The 22,327-nt window shown below is 36.2% G+C and overlaps 1 protein-coding gene across 5 annotated transcripts in view; it reads left to right on the top strand.

The window, feature by feature from the left end:
- Positions 1-22,327, top strand: part of LOC148644032 (disabled homolog 2-interacting protein-like) — a 365,146-nt gene that overhangs the window by 193,838 nt on the left and 148,981 nt on the right. For all 5 annotated transcript variants that reach the window (XM_088615285.1, XM_088615283.1, XM_088615287.1 and 2 more), the window contains one exon: positions 2,114-2,217. In XM_088615285.1, coding sequence (XP_088471411.1) covers positions 2,114-2,217 — 104 coding nt within the window. The remainder of the gene's footprint in view (positions 1-2,113; positions 2,218-22,327) is intronic.

The raw sequence follows: 22,327 nt of genomic DNA, 5'->3' as shown, positions 1-22,327 counted from the left end.
GAATTTTGTTCATTGTCTTTGCATGGCAGAGAAGCTGAGAAATATTTATCAGGAAGGAAGACTCGGAGAACTCTCTTCTTGGGACTACCATGTAGTGTATTTTTGTCAAAAGGAGTGAATTTGTATTCTGTTTGCCCATTCAGTGTTACTTCTGCTAAATGTCATCTGTTTTAACTTCCAAAGCTCCAAAGCTGGTGTGAATTCTATAGTAGCTGTACTCAGGCTGCTAATGTATCATGTACTGGGAAGCTTGTTCAAAATGAGCTCATAATTCAAAGTATTTTTAACTAAATTGTTTTACATTCGTACAATAAGATATTTGTCCCAAACCTGGGATAGTTTTGAGAATTGTTTTAGTAGAGATCCTTAATGAGTTCACCTGAAACCCATATTTTTTATTACATTTCAGTCCATGCTTTTTGATCGTTGTACAGTCTGCTTTCAATAAAGTAATAGAAATAAAAGGTAACATAGGAAGCCTATTATAATAAGTCCTTTATTAAGGAGACAAGGTGATCAGCGTCCTAAAACGAAATGTTGGAACCACATCTTTTAGGTTGGAACCACATCAGTGTAAATTTCATTTAACATTGATGGAATAATGTTAATGTTTTTTATGCTGCCTTAATGTTAATGGAATAAGAAAGTGGAACCTTATAACAGGATAGCTCCATGAGGATATACACCCACAAGTCACTCGTGGTAAATTTAACAGATGTAGGTGAAGAGCCTTCATTTCTCTGAATGCCAACTGTTCTTCTTAAGGTGCAGCGTTTATTTGAACACTTGTGCAATCCGTCTGCCCCTTTTCTTTGCTTCACTTAGAGAGCAAAGTGGAGTTACAATGCCCATTTTCACCATGGCACTGAAAATAAAGCTTTTTTTTCTCATTCAGCTCTAGTTTCATCACGTAGCAGCTCTTTATCGTGGAGCTCTAGACATTTGTGATTTTACAGCATGAAAAATGGTTCCTTTGACAGTGCTGAAACATTACTTTATGGATTTAAAATGTATACCGCTGCACAAAGTGCTTTTTCTTAGCAGTTTACTTATGAAAGTTAAGTAGTAATTGACTTTAAAATAGATGGTTAAGAAATAGAAATAATAAATGGGAAAATTCTGATTAGTGCCTTTTCAGGCAGTCTGAATCTTTCATTAACAAAACCTTTGTTTCTAATTTCCAGTGCCCTCAAAGTTAATTTAAAAATATTGCTACTGTATTTGTCTAGTTGTTTTCATAAATTTGAAGGGCTTTGCTTTTGTCTCTTTGATATGGCCGTCTAATTCATCATCCAATCCTGTTATTCATTAACGACTCCCTTTTCAAAACCACTGTCCATTTTGTCATTTTTTGTGGTATTCTTTCAATTAAAAAATCTTTGCCTCTCTATTCTTGATTACTAAATGAAACCTAATTAGAAAAGCATATTGATCTTAATAAAGACAAACCTTTTTACCTCAGTAACATACGCCAAAAAATAAGGACCTGCTCAAGCAAGAAAGACATAATGATGCCAGAATCAATTTTATATGGAGTCTAGGAAATTATATACTACATTAAGTACATTCACAGAAGCAGGCTTTGTTCATACCGAGTGAAGTTAGTGTTGTGAGCTTTTAGTTTTATTTTACCCTTTTGTTTATTGAATTACTTTGCTAAGTGCAAGATTGCAACTACACTTTCTAAGCAGTGTAGTTGATTTATCGGCAGTCAGCCAGCGTTAACTTCCACTGGCATATCTTGTTTTTTTAAAAAACACTTTTTTACTGACTTTTGTGTCTTAGTGATTTTCTGAAGTAGTTTTTCGGTTTTACACTTGTATCCGGTTATCTGACGTGTTCTTGTACCTGATAGGGCTGTGACAGCAGAAAAAAAATAGGGGAAGATGATGTCTTATGCAAGACGTGACTAAACAATGGGTTGTCACACAGCCATTAAGCAAAATTCAAAACCAAAATGAGAACTTTGGAGATTTCACTATGATCTTGCTGGACACTGACCCGCAAACCCAAAAGACACCAAGTGCAGATAGGTTACAGAACAGCATGTTGTCAAATGTGCTTTTCTGTGAAAATTGTGGTTTTCAAGAGGGTTTCTGTTCTAACATTTCAGAGTCTCCGCCGGAGAGACCTGGCCGAAGACGGAGCATGCCAGGCAGCGCTTCGGACAAAACCCCAGCCATGGAGCCCACAGCTGCCACGCCCTTCCGCGTCACGGTGAGAGACCTGGCTGCCACTCACAATTTCTCCTGACTCCATTGCTCGGTCAAGTTCTACTAACGACGAACGAATGTTAAGGGGTAGAGTTCCTAATGTTTTGGCTGTAACTCCAGTGGCTGACAGTGTTGGTCGGAGATCAGCGCCCTCCACTTACGATGATCCAGGGAGAAATTGCTGCAGCTGTGTAGTTGGGATGGAGGAGGAGTCCTAGCAAGACGAGCGCAGTGCCAACTGCAGTCAGGGAGCTTTCACGGGCAGGGAGGCAGAAGTACAAGATTAGAATTTGACCTCCACCCCAATTTCTGTTCTGTTCAATAATACCATTCAGCTGGCTGATGTGTTTGTCCTAGCTACTTCAATGTGTAAGGCTTTGCATGTAGGGGTGTAACCCCGGCATCCTGGCCAAATTATGGCCTCCTAATAATCCCCATCTATGAATTGGCTTCATTACTCTGCTCTCCTCCCCACTAATAAACGGTGAGCGTTCTGGCGCACTATGGCTGCCGTCGCTTCATTCAGGTGGATGCTGCACATTGGTGGTGGTAGAGGGGAGTCCAAATTACAATGTAAGTGAGTGGTGTGTCCAGAAAAGCGGTATACAAGTGTAAGCAATTATTAATTATTATTATACTGTATTACTGGATCATTTTGAGGGATCTGAGTGGTCAAGAGCACAACAGCTGTCTCACACCTGGAATTGGACCATTCCAGCTGTGAGTCTAGAGCCTTGACTACAACTTCAATACTGCCCCATGGATGTAGGAGCAGTAGGATGTTTGCATGTACGTGTGCTTATGTAGGAAGGTTTGACTTTAAATTTAAAACGAAGGAGGTCAGAACTGCTCCCACAAGCCCTCTTCGGTACATGAGATGAGGAATGGCTTGTGAATGCTGAACCGTTGACAAGTTCAAATAAAACAGCTTTAAGCTGTTGTTTTTTACTGTGATGGGATAACTTTGACGACATCTTTTGCCAACCAGGAATTATGGCAAGCAAGTGGTGAGATCTAAGAGTGGAATTTCGAATTTGAGTTGACCTGCCCTCGCATAATATATCTTGAAAAAACAAAGACAAGCATGTCTGTTTTCCAGGATTTTCATATGGTGTTCATCCAGCTTGTGGACTTGTGCAGTCATGTATACACTGTGGCTGATCAAAGCATGTGTATAATTATGGTGCCAGGTTTTATCCAGAACTCAGAGCCCTCTGAGGATAGTTTGGCAATGAAATTGTGCACATGGACATTCATTTATGTTCTCAGAAACTAAGGGAAGAGACATTACAAAGACAAATGGATGTGGTAACCTTTTTGTTTTGTAAGGAACTACTATAAGGGTTTTATTCAGCATATATTATTCATTTACAAAACTTAAACAGCTCATCAATTATTTAAATAATCCACCAAGTCCCATCTATTAGGCCCAGATAGCTAATTACAAGTGAACATCTCATTAATTACTGATGAAATCTAGAACATATGACTCAGTGGTTTAGGACATAAACTGATAGCAGTTTTCTTATTAGTTATCAGTGTTGTTTAAAAATTACTAACTCATTGCTTTTTTGTCACAAAGTCATTGATTAAACTGTTAGAGTGAATGTTTAGAGCATACTTAAAAATTAATTGCTACTTTAATAATGTTATCTGGACTTTTAATTGGGAGGAATATTTTTTGTAGTGAAGTCTTTTAATGTCAATCACAGCATTATGCTTCTTTATTGCACGTACAATACCTCACCAGTCTTATGAGTGAAGTGACAATAATCTGCCAGATATTACAGTGGAGCCTAAAATTGTCCTTTAGCTCTCATCATATATTCAATCCTTGTGTGTAGGAGGTGAAGGTAACACTTGAGAACATGTTGGTACTTTACATTGCCTGCAATAAATGCAGATCGTAAAGATATTATTGTTGACTGTACCCCTGTACCTCTCCATTTCTATAAATGGCCAGTGGAAAGTGGAAAGTTCAGCTTTCCTATTTCATAATAATCACTTGGATATTAAACTTGATACGTTTCTGTTCTGCACACAAAACATGTTGATATTCATTGTTTATTGCATTACTGCAGTCATTTCAAATGTAAAAAAGTAATTCAATTAAAAAATGATCATTTTGTATGTACAATATATCAGGTTACAGTGCATTGCTCAGTCTCATCTAACATCGACTAATAAAAATAACTTTAATTTATAAAACAACTGTCCAAACCCAAGGATGCTGTACATTGCGAATAAATAAAAAAACAAGAGTACAATAAAAGTAAAAGACCCAAAAAATAAACAAGAGTATATAGGTTTTTACAGATGTAGGGCAGTCAGACATAGACCTTGGTAAAAAGGTACTGTAAGTTTTAAGTTTAGATTTGAAGAGTGTTAAAGAGGTTGTCTGAGGAGGGTAATTCCACAACACTGGAGCAACTACAGAAAAGGCATGGTCACCAAAAGTCCATAATTTAGTCCCAGGTACAATGAGCAGAGGACCAGCCTCAACTACCTGGAGCCTACGAGAGGGAGTGTAAACATGGAGGAGGTCAAGGATGTGTGATGGAGCCAGATTGTTTAGAGCCTTGAAAGTCAGTAACTACAGTAGATCTTAATATTGTGACATCATAATTCTAATTATATTTTATTAATTATATAGTATAATTCTATTATGATAAGATTATATTTATGTTCTAATTATATTATATGTGACATTATAGGCAACCAATGTAGAGACTTACAGTAAGTGTAGGAGTGATATGCTGCCAGGGTCTCGTGTGAGTTTGTAGTCTAGCTGCACTACCCTTATTCTTAGATGACCCATCCATTTTCTAAGGGTTTTACCTAGTACAGGGTCGGGGAGAGCCGGAGGCTGCCCTGGCAAGCAATGGGCGCAAGATAGAATGGACGAAGCATCAGTCCATCACAGGGCAGACCCAGACACAGTCACACCAGGCAGTTAACCTACCAGCATGTCTTTAAACTCTGGTAGGAAGTCCACATGAAAGTGGGAAGAAGATACGAATTCCAGGCAGATAGCACCCCAGGAATTGAACCCAGGCCCCCAGCACTGTGAAGCAGCTATATTAACCACTCTGTCACCTTCTTAGATGATCTGACATATGTAAATATGACAGCAAAGCAGATCAATGAATAAAAGAGATCGGTGAATAAGTAAACTGCTTATAAGTATACAAGTAGAACACAAAGTGGAAATTGTACTACTATACTGTACATAAGCATGGTTTTCTTTCCTTCCGTTTTTTAATATTACATACTGTACACATTTAAAATATCTATAAAAACAAAATGCCTTTGAATGTGTAAAAGGCAAGTAAGAAAGGTGATCGTAAGACTCCAACCATATAGAAACTTAGTAATGAATTCTGCTTTATAGAGTCTGAACTTGTTTAAAGACCATTAATCTGCTAACAATAAACCACAATCTGGTTTGAATTATTAATCGAGGCTATCAAATCAAATCCTGGTGACCTTGACAAGGCAACATCACTCTGATCAAAGAAAAAAAGCTTGTTACCATGGGTCTGTCTGATTAATGAGTTTTGTTTTGAAGTACCTCTAGAGCAGGCAAATTACTGTTAAAGCAGAGGCGAATAAAACATAGGTTCTAAATAAATGTGTTAAATAAATGAGTAGTATCTGCAAACCTCACTCTACCCCATCAAGAATTGCAAGATCATATAAAATAGTAAAATGGGAAAAGGAGACAAGAAGGAAGTAAATGATGCAATTGTGCATCTGGAAGCTAGATTTCACTTGCGTTTTGATCTACACATTTTAGAATTGTGAAAAAATGATTTAAAATTATATCTGATGTTATGCAAACCAAGCTGACATTGAACATTCATATTTCTCTTCAAGGCATCTCAATGCCCTGGTAGTCAAAATAAGCTTAAGAATGAGTCTTTCCATCAACGGAGGGAGCTGTTCCGAAGTTAAAATTTCCGTAAAAGCATGCAGCTATTTGGCAAGCAGTAGTTGCATGATGTGCAAACAATGCTGTGACATTCCATAAAGCTGAACAAATGCCAGATACCCAAGCATTTGCAATGCAAATCTTAAAATGCGTTATTTACTCTGTGGCTGTTTGCATTCTCTGTATCCTCCTTTTTTAAATGGAAGAAATTGTGGGCTGGTTGCTGAATGTGAAATCACTACGGAACTGAATTAATGACTTGTGCTATTGCTCCTGACAAGGTAGAACTGTGCCATCCAAACTTGTCCAGAGCCAGATTATGACTAATAGATCTCTCTCTCATTCTGCAAAAAATAAATAAGGAAAATAAAAGAATGAAAAGCCCTAAATGTTTATCCCTCTGACTTTGTCAGAAGAATAGATGATTGAGAAACTGGATATGCATCCAACTGAGGGCAGGTAGCATGCAGAGGCTTAGCCTGAGCAAATCATTTCGAAATACGCCTTCGGCTCTATTCTGTTCATTCTGTTCCAGTCATTTGCTCGCCTAAATTCTACACTATACCTCACGTCTTTTAAAAAAAAAACTGCTTAGAGGCATTAGAAACACAACACAAATGAGCTCTGGAACCAACAGCATTTATTGTGTTTTGAATGATTCTGAGTATACAGTATATTGCTCCAGGACTTGGGAGTCAGTATGTGAGGTCACTAGCCTTCAACAATGGTCATGGTTGGATCTGGTCGGATCACATTAACCCATATGGCAAAGTCATTATGGAGCTTGCCAAATGAATTAGCCATCGCCAAGCCTGTCATTGTTCCTAAATTACTGTATATCTATACTTTTGCCTCTTAACGATTTTTTCCTTCAAGACATGGTTCAGCAGGTATTATTTTAATTGTTATGATTTTTTGGGGAGAGCTGCTCTCTGAATTACTTGTTCTTGGGCATATGACTCTGTCTTAGGTGGTTATCATCTTTTTTATTATTTATAAAAAATATTTTTATGTCCTATTGACAAATTAACCACACGGTTTTGCCTGCCTGAATATATCTGATACATACCTCAGTGTTAAAAGTAGCACAACATATTCCTGTATTATTTCGATCCAACGCATTAATTTCACTGAAGATAGCTATTATTAATGCAGATTTGTGCTGCAAAATAAAAAAACAGTTGTAACCTACTGTATGCCAAACTGCTGTTCATGTATCACAAATATCATGCTTCAAAACATCTCTATAATTGCTCTCTGCGAGTCTCACATTTTGTGTGCTTCTGAGCTCTCCATCGATAATCATACAGTACTATCTACTTTTTTCTTATTTATTAATCATTTGCTTATTGTAATGAACGTGTATAGAAACCTGCTGCCTAGTTAAAGTTTGCTATATAGTGTTTAACAATGAAGTGTTCTATATTACATAGAAAAAAAAATCTGAATGATTTGTCCTAAAACTGCTTCAGCTTGGTGTTTCATGGTGTCTTTGGATGCTGTGGTGGGCATGAAGCATTGAAACGTATCAGTACTAGTACTAGTTCTTTTTGTCCTGCTAGAGGCTATTTTGTATGGCTCAGGAGGCTACTCTGAGAGGACTGATTTTGCAGATGAATAGTGTGGTACAATGGAGATGTTTCGGAGTATACAATTATCATACTGTACATCAGATGAATTACAGTTTGGCATAATTTCCTTTTTTTATTTTTTTGTTGAGCAACAGATTTCACCTTTGAAGACATGTTAAAACATTCAGTAGAGAAAAATCCAGTACAGAGTCTAAAAAATGAATGTTATAAGTAGTTTGAAAGAAATAACAACAACGGAGATGCAAGGAAGAATAATGATCCATGGAAACAGTAATAAGGTTGCCTGAACATTTCTAATAATGAATAATTTGATTTTAAAATTTTTTTCTGGGGAGCTAGCTCACTGTTTCAGTGACATCTAGTGGAAGTTAACAATACGGGTGTAATGAAAGTTTTTTTAATGCACAACTTGGCAAAATGAGTTATTAAGTGTAAAAACCTTTATGAAGACAAGATAAACTGTTTCCAGCTGGTGTGTACCAGTTATCTATTATTTTTTATGAAAAAAACGTTTCTTTGGAACAATTAGTTGTTCGCAACCAAACAGGCAACATTTAAACAACTTTCACAATATTTCAAATATTTGCAGTATTATCTTGAAGAAAAAAAATCTTTTTATCACAAAATGCCCAAAACTGTTTGCTCCATACCTAAAAAATAACCATAGGAGGAATATATTTTTATTGGAACAAAGTTAATTTGGACAGAAAGGTTCTGTTAAGATGTACAGGTGTGCTACAGCCACTACTATTGTGTAAGAGAATACATCAGGCAAAAACTTCTCTTCTGATTTTTTTTTGTCAAGAATCACGACTACATGAGGAGAAAGCCTAGGGAATAAATGAAAGCAAATGGAGGTTTAAGGCCCTGAGGCAGAAACTGCTTGCCCATTAATCAAAATGAAGAAGCAAAGAGACTTTTAGCTATCGTGTCTATATCAACACAGATAAGTAAGCAAGAGAAAACAACAACAATAATCTTCTAATGATAGCCCAGTGATTTAGCAAGGAAACCTAAACAGTATGCCAGAAATGTACACATCCAGGTTCCACAAACCCCATTTCATTTGCAAATATTGTTAAGGCTGAGGTAGCAGCATTGGAAATAATTGTATCAGGATGATTTCATCATGCAATAAAGCTGTATAAATTTGTATTTCTTTAAATGTGAATTGCAGATTTAAGTAGTTCTCTTCAGTCCTATTTTGTTATTTGGCTTGGCAAGCTGAAAAATATACTTTATCTGATGGAAAATGGCTTTTTTATGTCTTAAAAAAAACAAAAATGTGGATAATTAAAATGTAGTGCATTGTATATGTAAAGAATGAAGCATTAAAATAATAGTTTCATTATTAAACATCTTTTAAAAGGGAAAATGTCCTAAACATGTTTTTGGTAAGGTTTATTGTCTTTTTAATTACTGCTAATAATAATACACTGATAATATATTCATAACATATTTTAATAATATACTATTTATTCCTCGTGAGCTATTTCTATTTCTATGCCCACATCAATTGTAGCAATGTTTGGAGCATACAAACTCATTTGAAGCTAGCACAATAGGCTGAATCCAAATCATTTTCCAAATCATGGAGACTGCTTCTCCAATTCCAAACACCCCAATCTTTTGGAAAGGCTGTGAAAGTTAAAATTTCTGATTTTCTCACATATCTCAAAAGCAATATCCACCTGATCCTTGGGATAACTTAGTCCTGAGTTGCATTACTGAGCAGAAGAACAGGCATCAGCACTTCTTACTGATTAGAACAGTCCAGTTACTTCTGTATCACCTCAAACCCAAATACATACAGTAAAATTACATTGTTTTTGCTATTAAAATGGTAGTACTTGATACCCTTATTTGTATGTTGCTGTATTTGTTCATTTATTTTACAATTGAAACAAGTGCAATTTCCTACATCCTTATGGGTATATAATTGGATTTTGATTGTTCTACGACATTGATAAATGTCTAGAGCTTCCTCTTTGTGTTATCCATTTTATCACAAGCACAGCATTAAATCATTGCCTTATTTCTGCACAAAGTGGTCACACTTGTGTTGCCTTGGCTCAGCTTAATCATTTTAAGATATTGAAAATTTTCTTTTCTTTTAACAGTAAGGAAAAAACTTATACTGGGCCAAAACACAAGATATGGAAGATACTGATTCTTTCATCAACTTTCAGCACTGAGTATTGCACACGAAAGCAGGCACCAAGTTGTCCTCTGGCATTAATTAAGCAAATGTGTTTCAAATGTTCAGGATTTAGTATCATTTTCACCTGTTGGGGTTGTGAGAGTTTTTGCTGTTTCTCTTTTCCAAGGTCATGTTGCTTTGAGACAGAACTCTACCTTAGTGCCGGCATGGATTTGAGCTATAATCTGCAGATTTTCAGCATTATTTTTCAAGATATCGTGAATGAAAATTAGAAAGAAATGTACTAATGTGCAGTTGTGCTAGACAGTTTGTGAACCCTTTAGAATTTTCTGAATTTCTGCATAAATTTGACCTAAATGTGATCAGATCTTCATCTAAGTCATAAAAATATATAAAGAGAACCCAATAAAACAAATAACACACAAAAGGAAATACTTTTTCATTCATTTATTGATTCTTTCTAGCACCACTGTACATCATGGTGACCACTGAGCTCTGAGGCCCTGAAGGCACGTGCCCTTGTTAAGAGCTACTGTATAAGCTTATCTTTGCAAAGAAAGTGCTTTTAAAACTGTATGATCCCATCTTTAAGAGCAGATTTGTGAATGTACAGTATGTATTCTACTATCAATATTTTAAAACAAAAACAAAAAGTATAATGTGGCAGTGCCTTTCAAAGTCTAATGTATTTGGTTAGATATACTGTATGTAGACAAAGGATCCCAAGCAGAAAAACATCAGATCAAATCAATTATAATGTTTAGAAGCTAATTTTTGAACGATACAATTATTAAATAATATATCATTCATGCAAGACTTGTGTACCTGTATGGTGCAGTTTTCTAAAGTAAAAAGCAATTTCTTGTTTGACTTGATACTGGATAAACTGTAATGGATTTTGAAGCCATGGATTTTCTCCAGTGCTACACATATGCTGGCAATGAAACGTGTACAGGTTGTGTTCACACCAAGGGCACAATCTGGGAGACGTTTCCTACTGTATTTTTTGTTTGAGTTGATTTGGCACTTCATCATTAAATCAGCCCTGTGCAGAAGGGAGATAAACAGAGAGACAAAGGCCATTGGGGACTGGCCCAGACTAACAAATAAAAACTTCACTTAAACATTTTGTTTCCTGTCCTGATATCCATCTTGCAACTGGTGTTATGATGATTGATAGAGTAGGGACATTCTGCATCATGAGGCTTCTCAGATCCCATTAGCTCCCTGTTTGGTTAAGCCCTCCAAATTGTATATTGATTAATAGGCATAGTTTTCAATGTCACTGGATTCATTCCACAGAATACAAAAATGCAGTCTACTGCTCCACACAAGATGTTCATTCTGTTACAGAATTAAGAAGCTTCAAAATCTAGAGTAGGGAAGTAATTTCATTAAATTATGCCATGTGACTATTTTATCTTCCATGATGGCACTACAGTTTTTCTGAAGCTAGTCGTCTTGGTTATGTTTCAAGAAGCCCAAGAGATGTTTGTAAACAGCTGCAAACCCTTACTGGCTAACTGCTAATATCCTCATAATGTCATTTAGCTCAATTGGAAGTTGTCAGTGTTTTTAGGAAGGTTTGAAAAAAAATAAAGGCCTAATTTAATTTATTCTGGAGTGCCTTATTGCTTCTTTCGGAAGATTGGATGTGAAAGAAGGATTTTCAAAATAAAGGTCACTGACAGCTGTGATCATATTTAAGAGCGCTCTTGTTAAATTGCCCAGATGATTCTCTCACTACATTATCTCTGAAGTTCTTGCATTTCAGTAGATTGTTCCTTAGAAGAAACAGGGAGTAAACCACAACTGTATCCTTTTTACATGAATGCCCATGCAAGTATAGCATGTACAGTACACAGTGGAATATTCTACCGATGGTACATTGCAATGAAGTGGAATGCATTGATACCAATGTAGTGAATTCATTTTCATCATTATAGATGGCTTAGGATACTACGGTGAAACATTCTGGGAGATATCTAATAATTTGCATCCATTATTATGGGAATGAAGATTGGTCTTTTCAGTATTTACTGTACCAAGCAACACCAACCCCAGTTTCTCCCTTTCAGTGCAATCCAGGGGTGAATCACACGTACTGTACATCTAACACATGCATCTGCAACATGTTTCCACTTTAATAGATGATTCTGTTGGAAGTCCTGGTGAAAATCTCAGGATAAAATAGAAAAAAAGGATAGTACAAAAAACAGCTGGTTTTAAAATTTAGTTACTGGACAGCTGAGGATTTTTTTAAGGTTCTTCGTTTTATTATCAAGTTTAATTATATTTGGTGGTTTCTCCCTTCTGTTCTGACTGACCAGTTTGAAATGCCACCATACTGTACCAACTATACCAGCTGGCCTATGGTACATCATTGTGTCCTACTTCCTGGCACCCACCTCACTCAGGTGAGTTTGCAGACTCAAATCCTGTTTTGCAGAACTAAAATATAATTAAGCATGCAAATAAGAAAGGATCTTTAGCTCTAGCTCTGTTTGTTTCACTCCTGAGCACAGACAACATCAAATCAATGCAGTGGATAGATGGTAGCATTCAATTCATGATTTTGCCACTTTTCTTTCACATTATGTAAGTGTCTGCCTGCTGGTGAAATAGACAGTAAGAGGATAATGTTTTATATTTTGTAACGTCTGTTTAGCCACTGCTTGGAACCTTCAGAGGCCAGTGGAGGGCATCCTTTGGTTGCCCACCTTTAATCAGAATCAAGTAGCTCCAATTTGCTTGTCTTCCCACACAGACTTGCTTTTCTGCATGAAAGCCAATTAGGACTTTTCACTCTTGTTGACTGAATAATATGGTAAGTGCTCTTGTTGTAATTAAATTAGAGAATGTAATACCAGTAACAGTTTTTTAACCTCCCCGAATGGAAGAAACAAGCATATTTTTGTGGAAGTCAGCCCAGTTCTCTAAAGCACTTATTTGTCTCTTTGATTCTCCCAGTGGAAAATAAATGAGCTATTATCAACATGTAAAAATGCCTTTAAAGACTCATGGGTAATAATCTATTGTTTGCCACTATTTGATCCAACGCAGTTTCTGAGCACTCCATGGTAAATTAGAATTTAAGCACTGGTACATAAAAGCTACAGCATATCCTTGAAACAAATCTCTTACACGAGGGAGAAGGTTTCAGTTGCATATGCTTTTTACAAAAGAAAACAGATAATACTCTGTAATAAGGCATTTAAATTTGTGATTGCTTATTCTTTCGGGACTAGTTTGTGCTACTCGAAAGGAGATTTTTTTTACACTGAAAACTCCATTTTTAAAGAGGAGGAAAATGCTTCTGCATAGATCCTGGGGTTGACATGTACTTCAGAATCGCCTCCGCAGTATGTTTCTCAAGGAGCAGCACTGCATATAGACAGTGTGACTTAAAAGGCGGGTAGGAGACTTTCTCATGCTTAGAATACTTAGTTTAAAATGCTGTGTAGTCTGGAGGTGGAATCGTGCTGGAGTCTAACAAGGTTTCGCTCAAGCACTCAAGATCCCATTTGCCTGATGTAAGATGAACTTGCTCCCAATTATAAAGGCTGTGAACGTTGCAAAAGTAAATTGAAACCTCTCATCATTTCTTATTAGCTGAAATGTTTGTGTACTGTATGTAGACCTGTATATTAGTTTGTGTAGACATTATATGTGCATTAATATAATTTAGAAATACGTTTTCTAACAGACAACTGTAAGAGGGTGGGAGACACTCATTAAATAATCAGAAACAAGTTATGTGACTAGCCGTTTCTGTGTGTTACACAATGAGACATGTTGCACAACAAGAAATCATTTTGAGATAGTTACAGTATGTGAGCAAACAACTGCTGTACTTCAATGCAACTCATGTGGAGCTGCTTACTACATTCATTCTTAGTATTAGACACTGATGTTTAAATATCCAAATATCTCATTCAATATACTATATTCATATTAATTAGGTTACTTCCGTTTGTCATTTGGTTTCTCTCTATTAAAACAGAACTGCAAAGTAATGATTTTTCTGCAATGAATGCAAGAAAATGTCAGAGATAGTAGATAGTGGCCTGTTCATGTCAATCCTGCCATTGTTTAATTTTGGTCAAGATTCAAGTCTAATGCAGTACAAAAGAATTCTACAGAATACTTTTGCTTAATCATACCTTTGGATATTTATAGAGCACTCTTTGGCAAAATCCATAGGTCTGTTCAGTGATTTGGACAGTTGAAAACCTTGAGAAGCTAACTGATGTCTAGAGATCACTTGCAGTTTAGCCTGTGCGTAAAGTTTCAGTGGGGAATTAGTATTATATAATATATAAATACAGTATTTATATTACAGATAGTTAAGTGGTAATTTTTAATTATTCTGTTGTAGGAGACTGCAGTCTGTCCCAATTGTGTAGATACCCTTTTAGTGGATTGCACTTATTTTTAAATAGACAAGATAATCTTCCAACAATCCCAAAACTTTCAAGTTAATTAAAAAGAGTCTTTTTTACACATGCATCTCCAGCATTTGTGAATTGTGCGTCCTCCGATTATCACTAAAAAATATGACTGTCAGAGATACAGTAGATAACAGTCCCATGTCTCACGCTGATGACAAACAGAAATGTGCCGTAATGTTGTGCTGATAAGTCAACCATATATCATAGCAGTGAGAGTGACAGCCATTTTTGGCAATAAAATATTCTAAATATTTATTTATATGACATACTGTATGTTGCAATGTTATTTTGGTGGATAAACACAAGCTGTAAAAGCTTAACTTAATTGTTTTAATTGCATAGTTCAAATTCTTTCACTCGAGAAATATCAGTTCAGCTGCAGACTTTACCAGCAGATCCAGCCTTTTAAAGTGCACAAAAAGGTTGGAATTATTGCCGAATTCACTGTAGCTGTGTGTAGTTGACAGGCAAATAGGTGCGAAATGGCGAACCAAAATTAAATGTGGATTAACCTGTAAGTGTTACTGCTTTCATGCACTGATCATGCAATGGATGGATGTTTGCCCATTATGCCTTCTGGGATGTAGGGGCAGCAACATCCTGTTACTGTTACCATAACATTCGTTTTTTGGGGGGGAACAGGGTTGCTAGCCTTGTGCCCAACCTCCAACATGGAGGTCCTGGTGCCCGAAGTTGGACACAAACCCACTACCCTGAGATTATGAGTCTCATGCTCTACCAACAAAACTAGCCAGGCCCCTTCATACAATAGCAGCAAACAATTGCTCAAACAACGTTGTACAGTACGTAAATCCCTTTGCAACGTCATTACCATTGTGACAATTCCAACCACGATTTATTTCAATCTAGCAATGATAATAAAATTACCTGTTTTATAAACACTTTAGACTATATACAGGAATTAATCATTGTTTTTTTTCATAAAGTGATTAAAAATGTTGTAATTACTGTATATTGTCTATATTTCAGTGGCAAAATAAAGTGTATCTGTTAATACAAAGGCAAATATAATTGTGATTCTACTGTTTTCTACCTACTATTGCAAACGATACACGTGTTGTACCAGTAATGTCACTGGTTGTACAGTAATACTAAACAGGTACAGTTTTAATGTTTTTGCAATGGGAAAATAGGGACTTTTCTTCCTATATACGTTACACTTATCGCAGTGGTCCGTCACTGATTGGAAGACTGAATATGCAGGAAAGTGGGAGAAGTAGTTTCTTAGTTTGTGTATTTAGTGCCACAAGCTAAAAACTACTGTACAAGCATTGCTTAGATACAGTACTTTATTGCCCAAATGAAGAATCTAAAGTGTTTAAAAATTAAAACAGCATATTATACAGTATGTAATATAATAAATGAAAAAGATTTTGTTGTAAATATTGTGGTGTAGTGGTAAAGGAGTGATTCCTGCTTCTTATAGAGAATCTCTGGTACTCATTGAATCTTTATGGGACTGGGTGAAACCTGAAATGGCGGAATACAGACAATAAATTTTCTTAAACTATTTTAGTACATTTCTGTACTGTTTACAATAACAAAACTTCTAGGGAAAAGGAATCTTCAATGTACTGTATATACTGTGGAAATTTGTCTTTGGCTTCTCCCATAAAAGTACAAAACACACAAGCAAGCCACAAAACTACAAAAACTACATTTACAGTACATACTGTACATTTATTGAGCAGTTTTATTGCAGAGGTGACTTCTTATAAATGTTTTTATTTTAATTGGGTACACTATACTGTCTCCCTGATGGGAACATTATAAACTGAGGATGGAGAGGACAGGTGGATTCAGCTATGATGTTTTTGAGACCTACTGTATATTGTGATATAAATTGCTGAGCTGGGGCTGCTATTTCCAAATTAGTTTTCCTGCTATTTTCACAATCCCCAGGTTTCCATACAAAACTGTCATGATAAATGCCAGGATGCCCTTAACAAGGCTTTTACTTGTATATGCCATCTCTAGGACATTTTGACTAACATTAAAGTTCTATAGTCTTTGAATTAGAAACAGCCTCTGATTTGCTTTCTTAAAAACGTCTGTCTATATTCTCAGTCACTATGTGTTCCCAGATATTTAAAACTCTCCACGACCTCTGAGACTGACCATTGAGTTTTAATGTCTACAAAGATTTGCACGTTGTGAGTTTTAAAATTGAAAAGAACCTCTTTAGTCTTGGTCACATTTTTTTCTAATGCACTGGCACCAATTTTCAAGGTTGTGCATTTTTCCATTTTACAAAGTTTTCAGAAATGGTCTTATTTGACATGAAGTTTCAAAAACTGCAAAGAAACATTATATAATTTATGAATATACAGTATGTTGTGTAAACAAGAAATCATAAAAAAGATTACTGATGTTGTAATTGCTTGTAGAGGAAAACCAAATGAAGAATCTAAAGTGTTTAAAAATTAAAACAATAGAAATACTAATTGCTGAATGAAAACAAGTACAAAATTACCGAGAAACGCAATAAAAACAGCATATTATACAGTATGTAATATAATAAATGAAAAATATTTTGTTGTAAATATTGTGGTGTAGTGGTAAAGGAGTGATTCCTGCTTCTTATAGAGAATCTCTGGTACTCATTGAATCTTTATGGGACTGGGTGAAACCTGAAATGGCGGAATACAGACAATAAATTTTCTTAAACTATTTTAGTACAATAGTTTTACAATAACAAAACTTCTAGGGAAAAGGAATCTTCAATGTACTGTAAAATCACTGTCTCAAACCAGTTTGACTGTTTTCTCATGGGGAGCTGGCATCCTTAATTGAAATAAAATAGTTTGGTCCTGGGGCACAATTCCAGTAAAAAAAAATCAAGGTACCTCAAAGTACCCTCCCTTGTCATTCACGTGCTTTACAATTTTTTTTTTTCATTAATGAAGAATATACAGTAATTTGACTGAAATTCAAATAATTTCATCAAAATATTTTGAATTTCATTTTCTAATTCTATAGTGTTTGCTAATCCTCCTAAATTGGTATGATCTTCAAACATGACTAGTTTCCCATCTTTCATTTACTTGAATTCAGAAAGGTTAGCAGTGTTTACAGTTCACAAATTGCTTGCCAGAATCAGAATAACAATGTGTAGCGATACAAGAATTCACAGAGCAGTTCAGTGAAGGTTTGAAAAGTTTACACAGATGGGAGTACTGTAAATTCACAGTGGAAATGGTGTGCCACATACTTTATAATGCTTTTGGCATTCCTAACCCTCTGTTTGTAGAGGGCATTTATGATTATTTGATCTGCTTCAGTTATTTTTCTGTTTACCTTCATTAATTTTCTCAACCTGTTACTATAACAGTACTGATGTTGCCAAACCAATAAATAAGGAAGTATTTTTAAAACTTATGGAAAATGTTAAAATCGTTTTTCTATCTTAAAGAAGCTGAGTTTCAGAAGAACATGTCTGTCAGCCTGAATGGTACAATTTTCAGGAAAATGGATGCAAATGCTCTCTCCTCGAACTGCTCGGTGATTCTGCAATTGCAGTGCATTGTGTTACGCATGACAGTTATAAACACTTGACAGTATTTTTTCAAAAGTGTTTTTTCTATATGGTTTCAAATACTGTATATAGAAAAAAACACTTGGTGCAGCTTAATGGAAAAACCAAGTTACTGTATGTGCTACGGATGACTGAAAGAAAGAATGAAACACATGAAATGTTTAGAAATGTGTTTGGGTCACTAAAAAAACAGTTTATAGATACACATCACTACATAAATCCCTTGACACATTTTCATTTTAAGTTTGTTTTTATCTAAAGAGGAATTTAGATTAAACATTAGTAAATGTGAAATCATTAAAAAAAAATCCCACAAAAGGCACATTTAAAATTGACATTTTTAATCAGTTGGAGCAAATGAGATCATAATCCTCTCGTTTTGTGTAATGCAAACCAAAGAAAATAAGTGCTGTGTAATTAAAATACTATTTATTTCAGACAAATACATGTATAAGTAACAGTTGACATGAGAGTAACATGGTTGACAAATGTAATAATGTATTTGAAATGAATTAAAGATGAATGATTTTTTAGCTTTGTGGTGTGTCAATGGAATGTGGGATTAATTAAGATTTTGAGTTTGTCAGACATACTGTAAAGAACAAAAATAGAACATCTGAGAGTGGCAGAGTAAGAGCTCAGAGTGTTGCTGTCATTAGTTCATGGTTAAGGTGGCTGTGCACTTTGAGGTAAACCCAGAATAAATATTGAATTTTTTAACTGAAATTTGTTTATAATCTTAATATTAAAATGTGGAGTCAGTGACGTGCTGTACAGTATTTGTGGGGAGAGGAGCATGGCGCAAAATGTTTCTATTGATGTGTAGTCATTGGACAGAAAAGGTTTAGAAGCACTGCAGCAATCATTACTATGAGCTAGAACACGATAAAGCTACTGTACATGGCAGTTAATACTAGTGCCTCCCTTTTCCTGGGCCCTGGCTTTAATGCCAGGCTTGGGTGCTGTCTGAGTGGAGTTGGCATATTTTTCCTGTGTTTATGTGTATTTCCTTTGGGTGCTCTGGTTAATCCCAACCTCCCAAAGATATTAGTGGGGCCAGCAGGGGACGCTCACCCTGCGGTCCATGTGGGTCCTAATGTCCCAGTATAGTGACGGTTACACTATACTGTAAACAAACAGGCGCCGTCCTTCATATGAGACGTAATATGAGGTCCTGACTCTCTGTGGTCATTAAAAATCCCAGGGTGCTTCTCGAAAAGAGTAGGGGTGTAACCCCGGCTTCCTGGCCAAATCTCCCATTGGCCTTTACCAGTCATGGCCTCCTAATAATCACCTTCTATGAATTGGCTTCATTACTCTGCTCCCCTCCCCACTGATAGCTGATGTATGGTGAGCATACCGGTGCACTATGGCTGCTGTCGCATCACCCAGGTGGGGCTGCACATTGGTGGTGGTAGAGGGGAGTCCCCATTACCTGTAAAGCACTTTGAGTAGAGTGTCCAGAAAAGTGCTGTATAAGTGTAAGCAATTATAAATAATTGTTATTATGTATATTGGGTTTGATTAGCTATTCTATAGTAACCTGACAGATCTTATACTGTCTGGTCCCCGTTAGCTAAAAAAACAGTTCATGGTTATACCATCTCATGGTAATTGAAGGCATACTGTACTTGAGATGAGGAAGGTGAGATAGAAACAATTGGGGATTTCATATTGAGTGTAAAATCTATTTTTAAAAAAAATCAAAAACTTATTTTTGTATGACATACTTAGTTCATTACTGATGTAAAATGTTTTTTTGTCATCTCCACATTCAGTAACACTCATGACATTCTAATGCAAAGTGTCCGGAATGTGTTTCGGTTTTCCTTGGACAAAGAAGTGCCATTACTCAAATGTTTCCTTTTCCTTCACAAAAGAACTGCGGTAAAGAACTTTGTGAAGGAACTATTGAATAAGTCCGCGGGAATAGAATTAAAGAAAAAGCACAATAAAACCCCAAAGCTACAATATATACTGTACTTTCAGGTACAGGAAAGGAGAGAGAGTGTATTGTCATTTTAATCCTTTCCATGTGGATGGCTGCACCCTGACAGCAATTACATTTGGACCAAAGTATTGTGAAGCTCTTGATTTGCACTTTCTATTCAGCAACAAATAGAAGGTTATGGGAAAAAACTGTAATGAATATTTAATAGAGGTTCATTTAATCCCCATGAATATGATTATTTGGTCCTTGTTTGCATCCTTCACTGAAGAAGGCTTAGGGTGCACTTTCAGTCATCTGAAACATGTTTCCCTCTAATTTTTTTTTCAGTACATGCTATTCAGACCATTGCTGGCCTCCAGCTGTCTTTAATGTGACACTTGAAGATGACTTTAGTGCATGACATTTGATCTTTATTTATAAAGACAAGCTAGATATTTTCCTGATTCTACACTATTTATGTATGATATAAAACAAACCATCAATTATTTGTATGCAGGATTGGCACTGGTATGGAGAATAGCTGAGGCTAGAGTTTCTGGAATAGTATCCTCCCTCCTCTCTTTCAGCTGTTCAGGGCTTTCTGTGCAGGGTCTATGTCTCTGAAAATGTCTTGTAGTGATCAGTCCCCGAGCTGTGCCAACCCAGCTGTGTATCTTGACACATACGTCCAAAACTGGACCACTTTTAAGCAGGAAACTGACATGGGAGCTTTTTTCACCTTTCTCCTCTTTCCTCTTCTTTTTTTTCAAGCTGTCTAATTGTGACATGCACCGTGATCCTCTAGGCACTGAGCCGAATCTGTCAAAACAGCTTTCCTTTCACATACTTTTCAAATTCAGACCCAGGTTTCCAGAGCAGGGGGGCGGGTACATAGTTTGCTTCAGGTTGGAGATAATGTTGTCTCTTGACTTCCTTTCAATGTAAAAGGCTAAGAAGTCCAACAGGAGAGCTCTTACATATTCTGCATTACACTTCAGTATGACGCAGGTCACGGGTTGGATGGTTTTGCTCAAACTAAAGTAAGTCTCAAAGACCTCTACAAGGAAACTTCAGACCCTGTGTGGATATGCTTAATTTGCTGGGGGGGGATAGAATTGCAGATATTGTTTCTTTATGTGAGAAAACAACCTAAAAGCTGACACTACCACTTTGTGCCTTTTGAAGATTGTAATTGCTCGATCTTGAACTTGAGGACCTCCTGTTCTCTAAAGCTTGTTTTTTTGTTTTTTTGTTTTCTTCAGGAGGCTAATCCTTCCCTCTTTCTTAAATCGCAGTGATCACAGAAGAAATACTACAAGTGAGAAGGGGCTGCTCAGCCCATGTTGCTTGATTTGTTGCTGGCAGCTTATTTATCAGTGGATCCTTTACAGGTGTTTCTTGAAAGATCAAGGACATCACCTTCCATACTGTGTCTGTCTACTGTCTAGTTTGTTCCAGATTCCTTCCACCCTTTGTGAAGATGTGCCTCCTATTCCACACCATAAACAGATTTTCTCATTCCCATTTGTGCTCTTGGATTCTTGTGTCCCTCTCACGAAATGTTTGTGATTACCAATACATGTGTCAATAGTTTGGTTTCCTTAATAAAAAAAATCCCTTTTCCTTTGAAAGACCATACTTCCATTAGATCTGGAGAAACCATTTTTTCAGTAGGATGAACGTGTTAATGTTGAACATAAACAAAAGCATGTGTTTCTAATGAACTCATAATTCCTAAATGGGCTTTGGTTGGCTGTTTTTTCACAAAGATTCTTTGCCTGATTTCCGAAGTGTTTTCCAGGAACTGCCGTAACCTGAAAGGAAAGCATTATTTATGCAGCTTGCTTTAGTGCAACCTTGTTCAAATTACAGCACTTTCATTGCTCTGGTTGAAGACATCATTTTGAAGGCATTTTGAGAAAGCTTTCCACGGCTTGCATGTCTATGGCTTTAATTGAAATGTCCGGGTAATTGTTTATTGCAGAACTGGAAGCAAAAATGACTGTAATTTCAGACCTGTAATGTAAGCAGCGCCAACTGTTTTCCTGAAATCTGAATTCATATGTAGGATGTGTGTCCTCCTGTAGCCTAGCATAAAGAGAAATGTACCATATTATCATTAAATACTCAGTGCTGTCCATATAATGTTTGGTTGCTGTCAGGAAGTCATGGGTATTATATCATTTCTGAGAAGAGTGAATGTTTTCAGCCTTATTTATTGGTAACAGATAAGGTATTTTAAATGTGAATCCTAATGGGGCCTTTACAGTTGATCCTTTTAGAATTGTCTGCTGCAAAATGTATAACACTTGCTGATAACATTTTTCAGTGTGCAAAATCCATTTGCTTATTTAATACATTTTGCAAAGAAATTATTTTCCACCAGCAACAGCTACTGTATATGCTGCGGATTTGTTGAGTGAAGTAACAGGGCTGCAACAATTACAGTTACACATGCTGAAGAGATGTTTAATTAAAATTGCATAATAAGGT

The sequence above is a fragment of the Lepisosteus platostomus genome, chromosome 21 (genome assembly GCF_059453375.1).
Source record: "Lepisosteus platostomus isolate fLepPlt1 chromosome 21, fLepPlt1.hap1, whole genome shotgun sequence".
Classification (NCBI taxonomy): Eukaryota; Metazoa; Chordata; class Actinopteri; order Semionotiformes; family Lepisosteidae; genus Lepisosteus; species Lepisosteus platostomus.
This window is presented reverse-complemented; position numbering and strand designations above follow the sequence as displayed.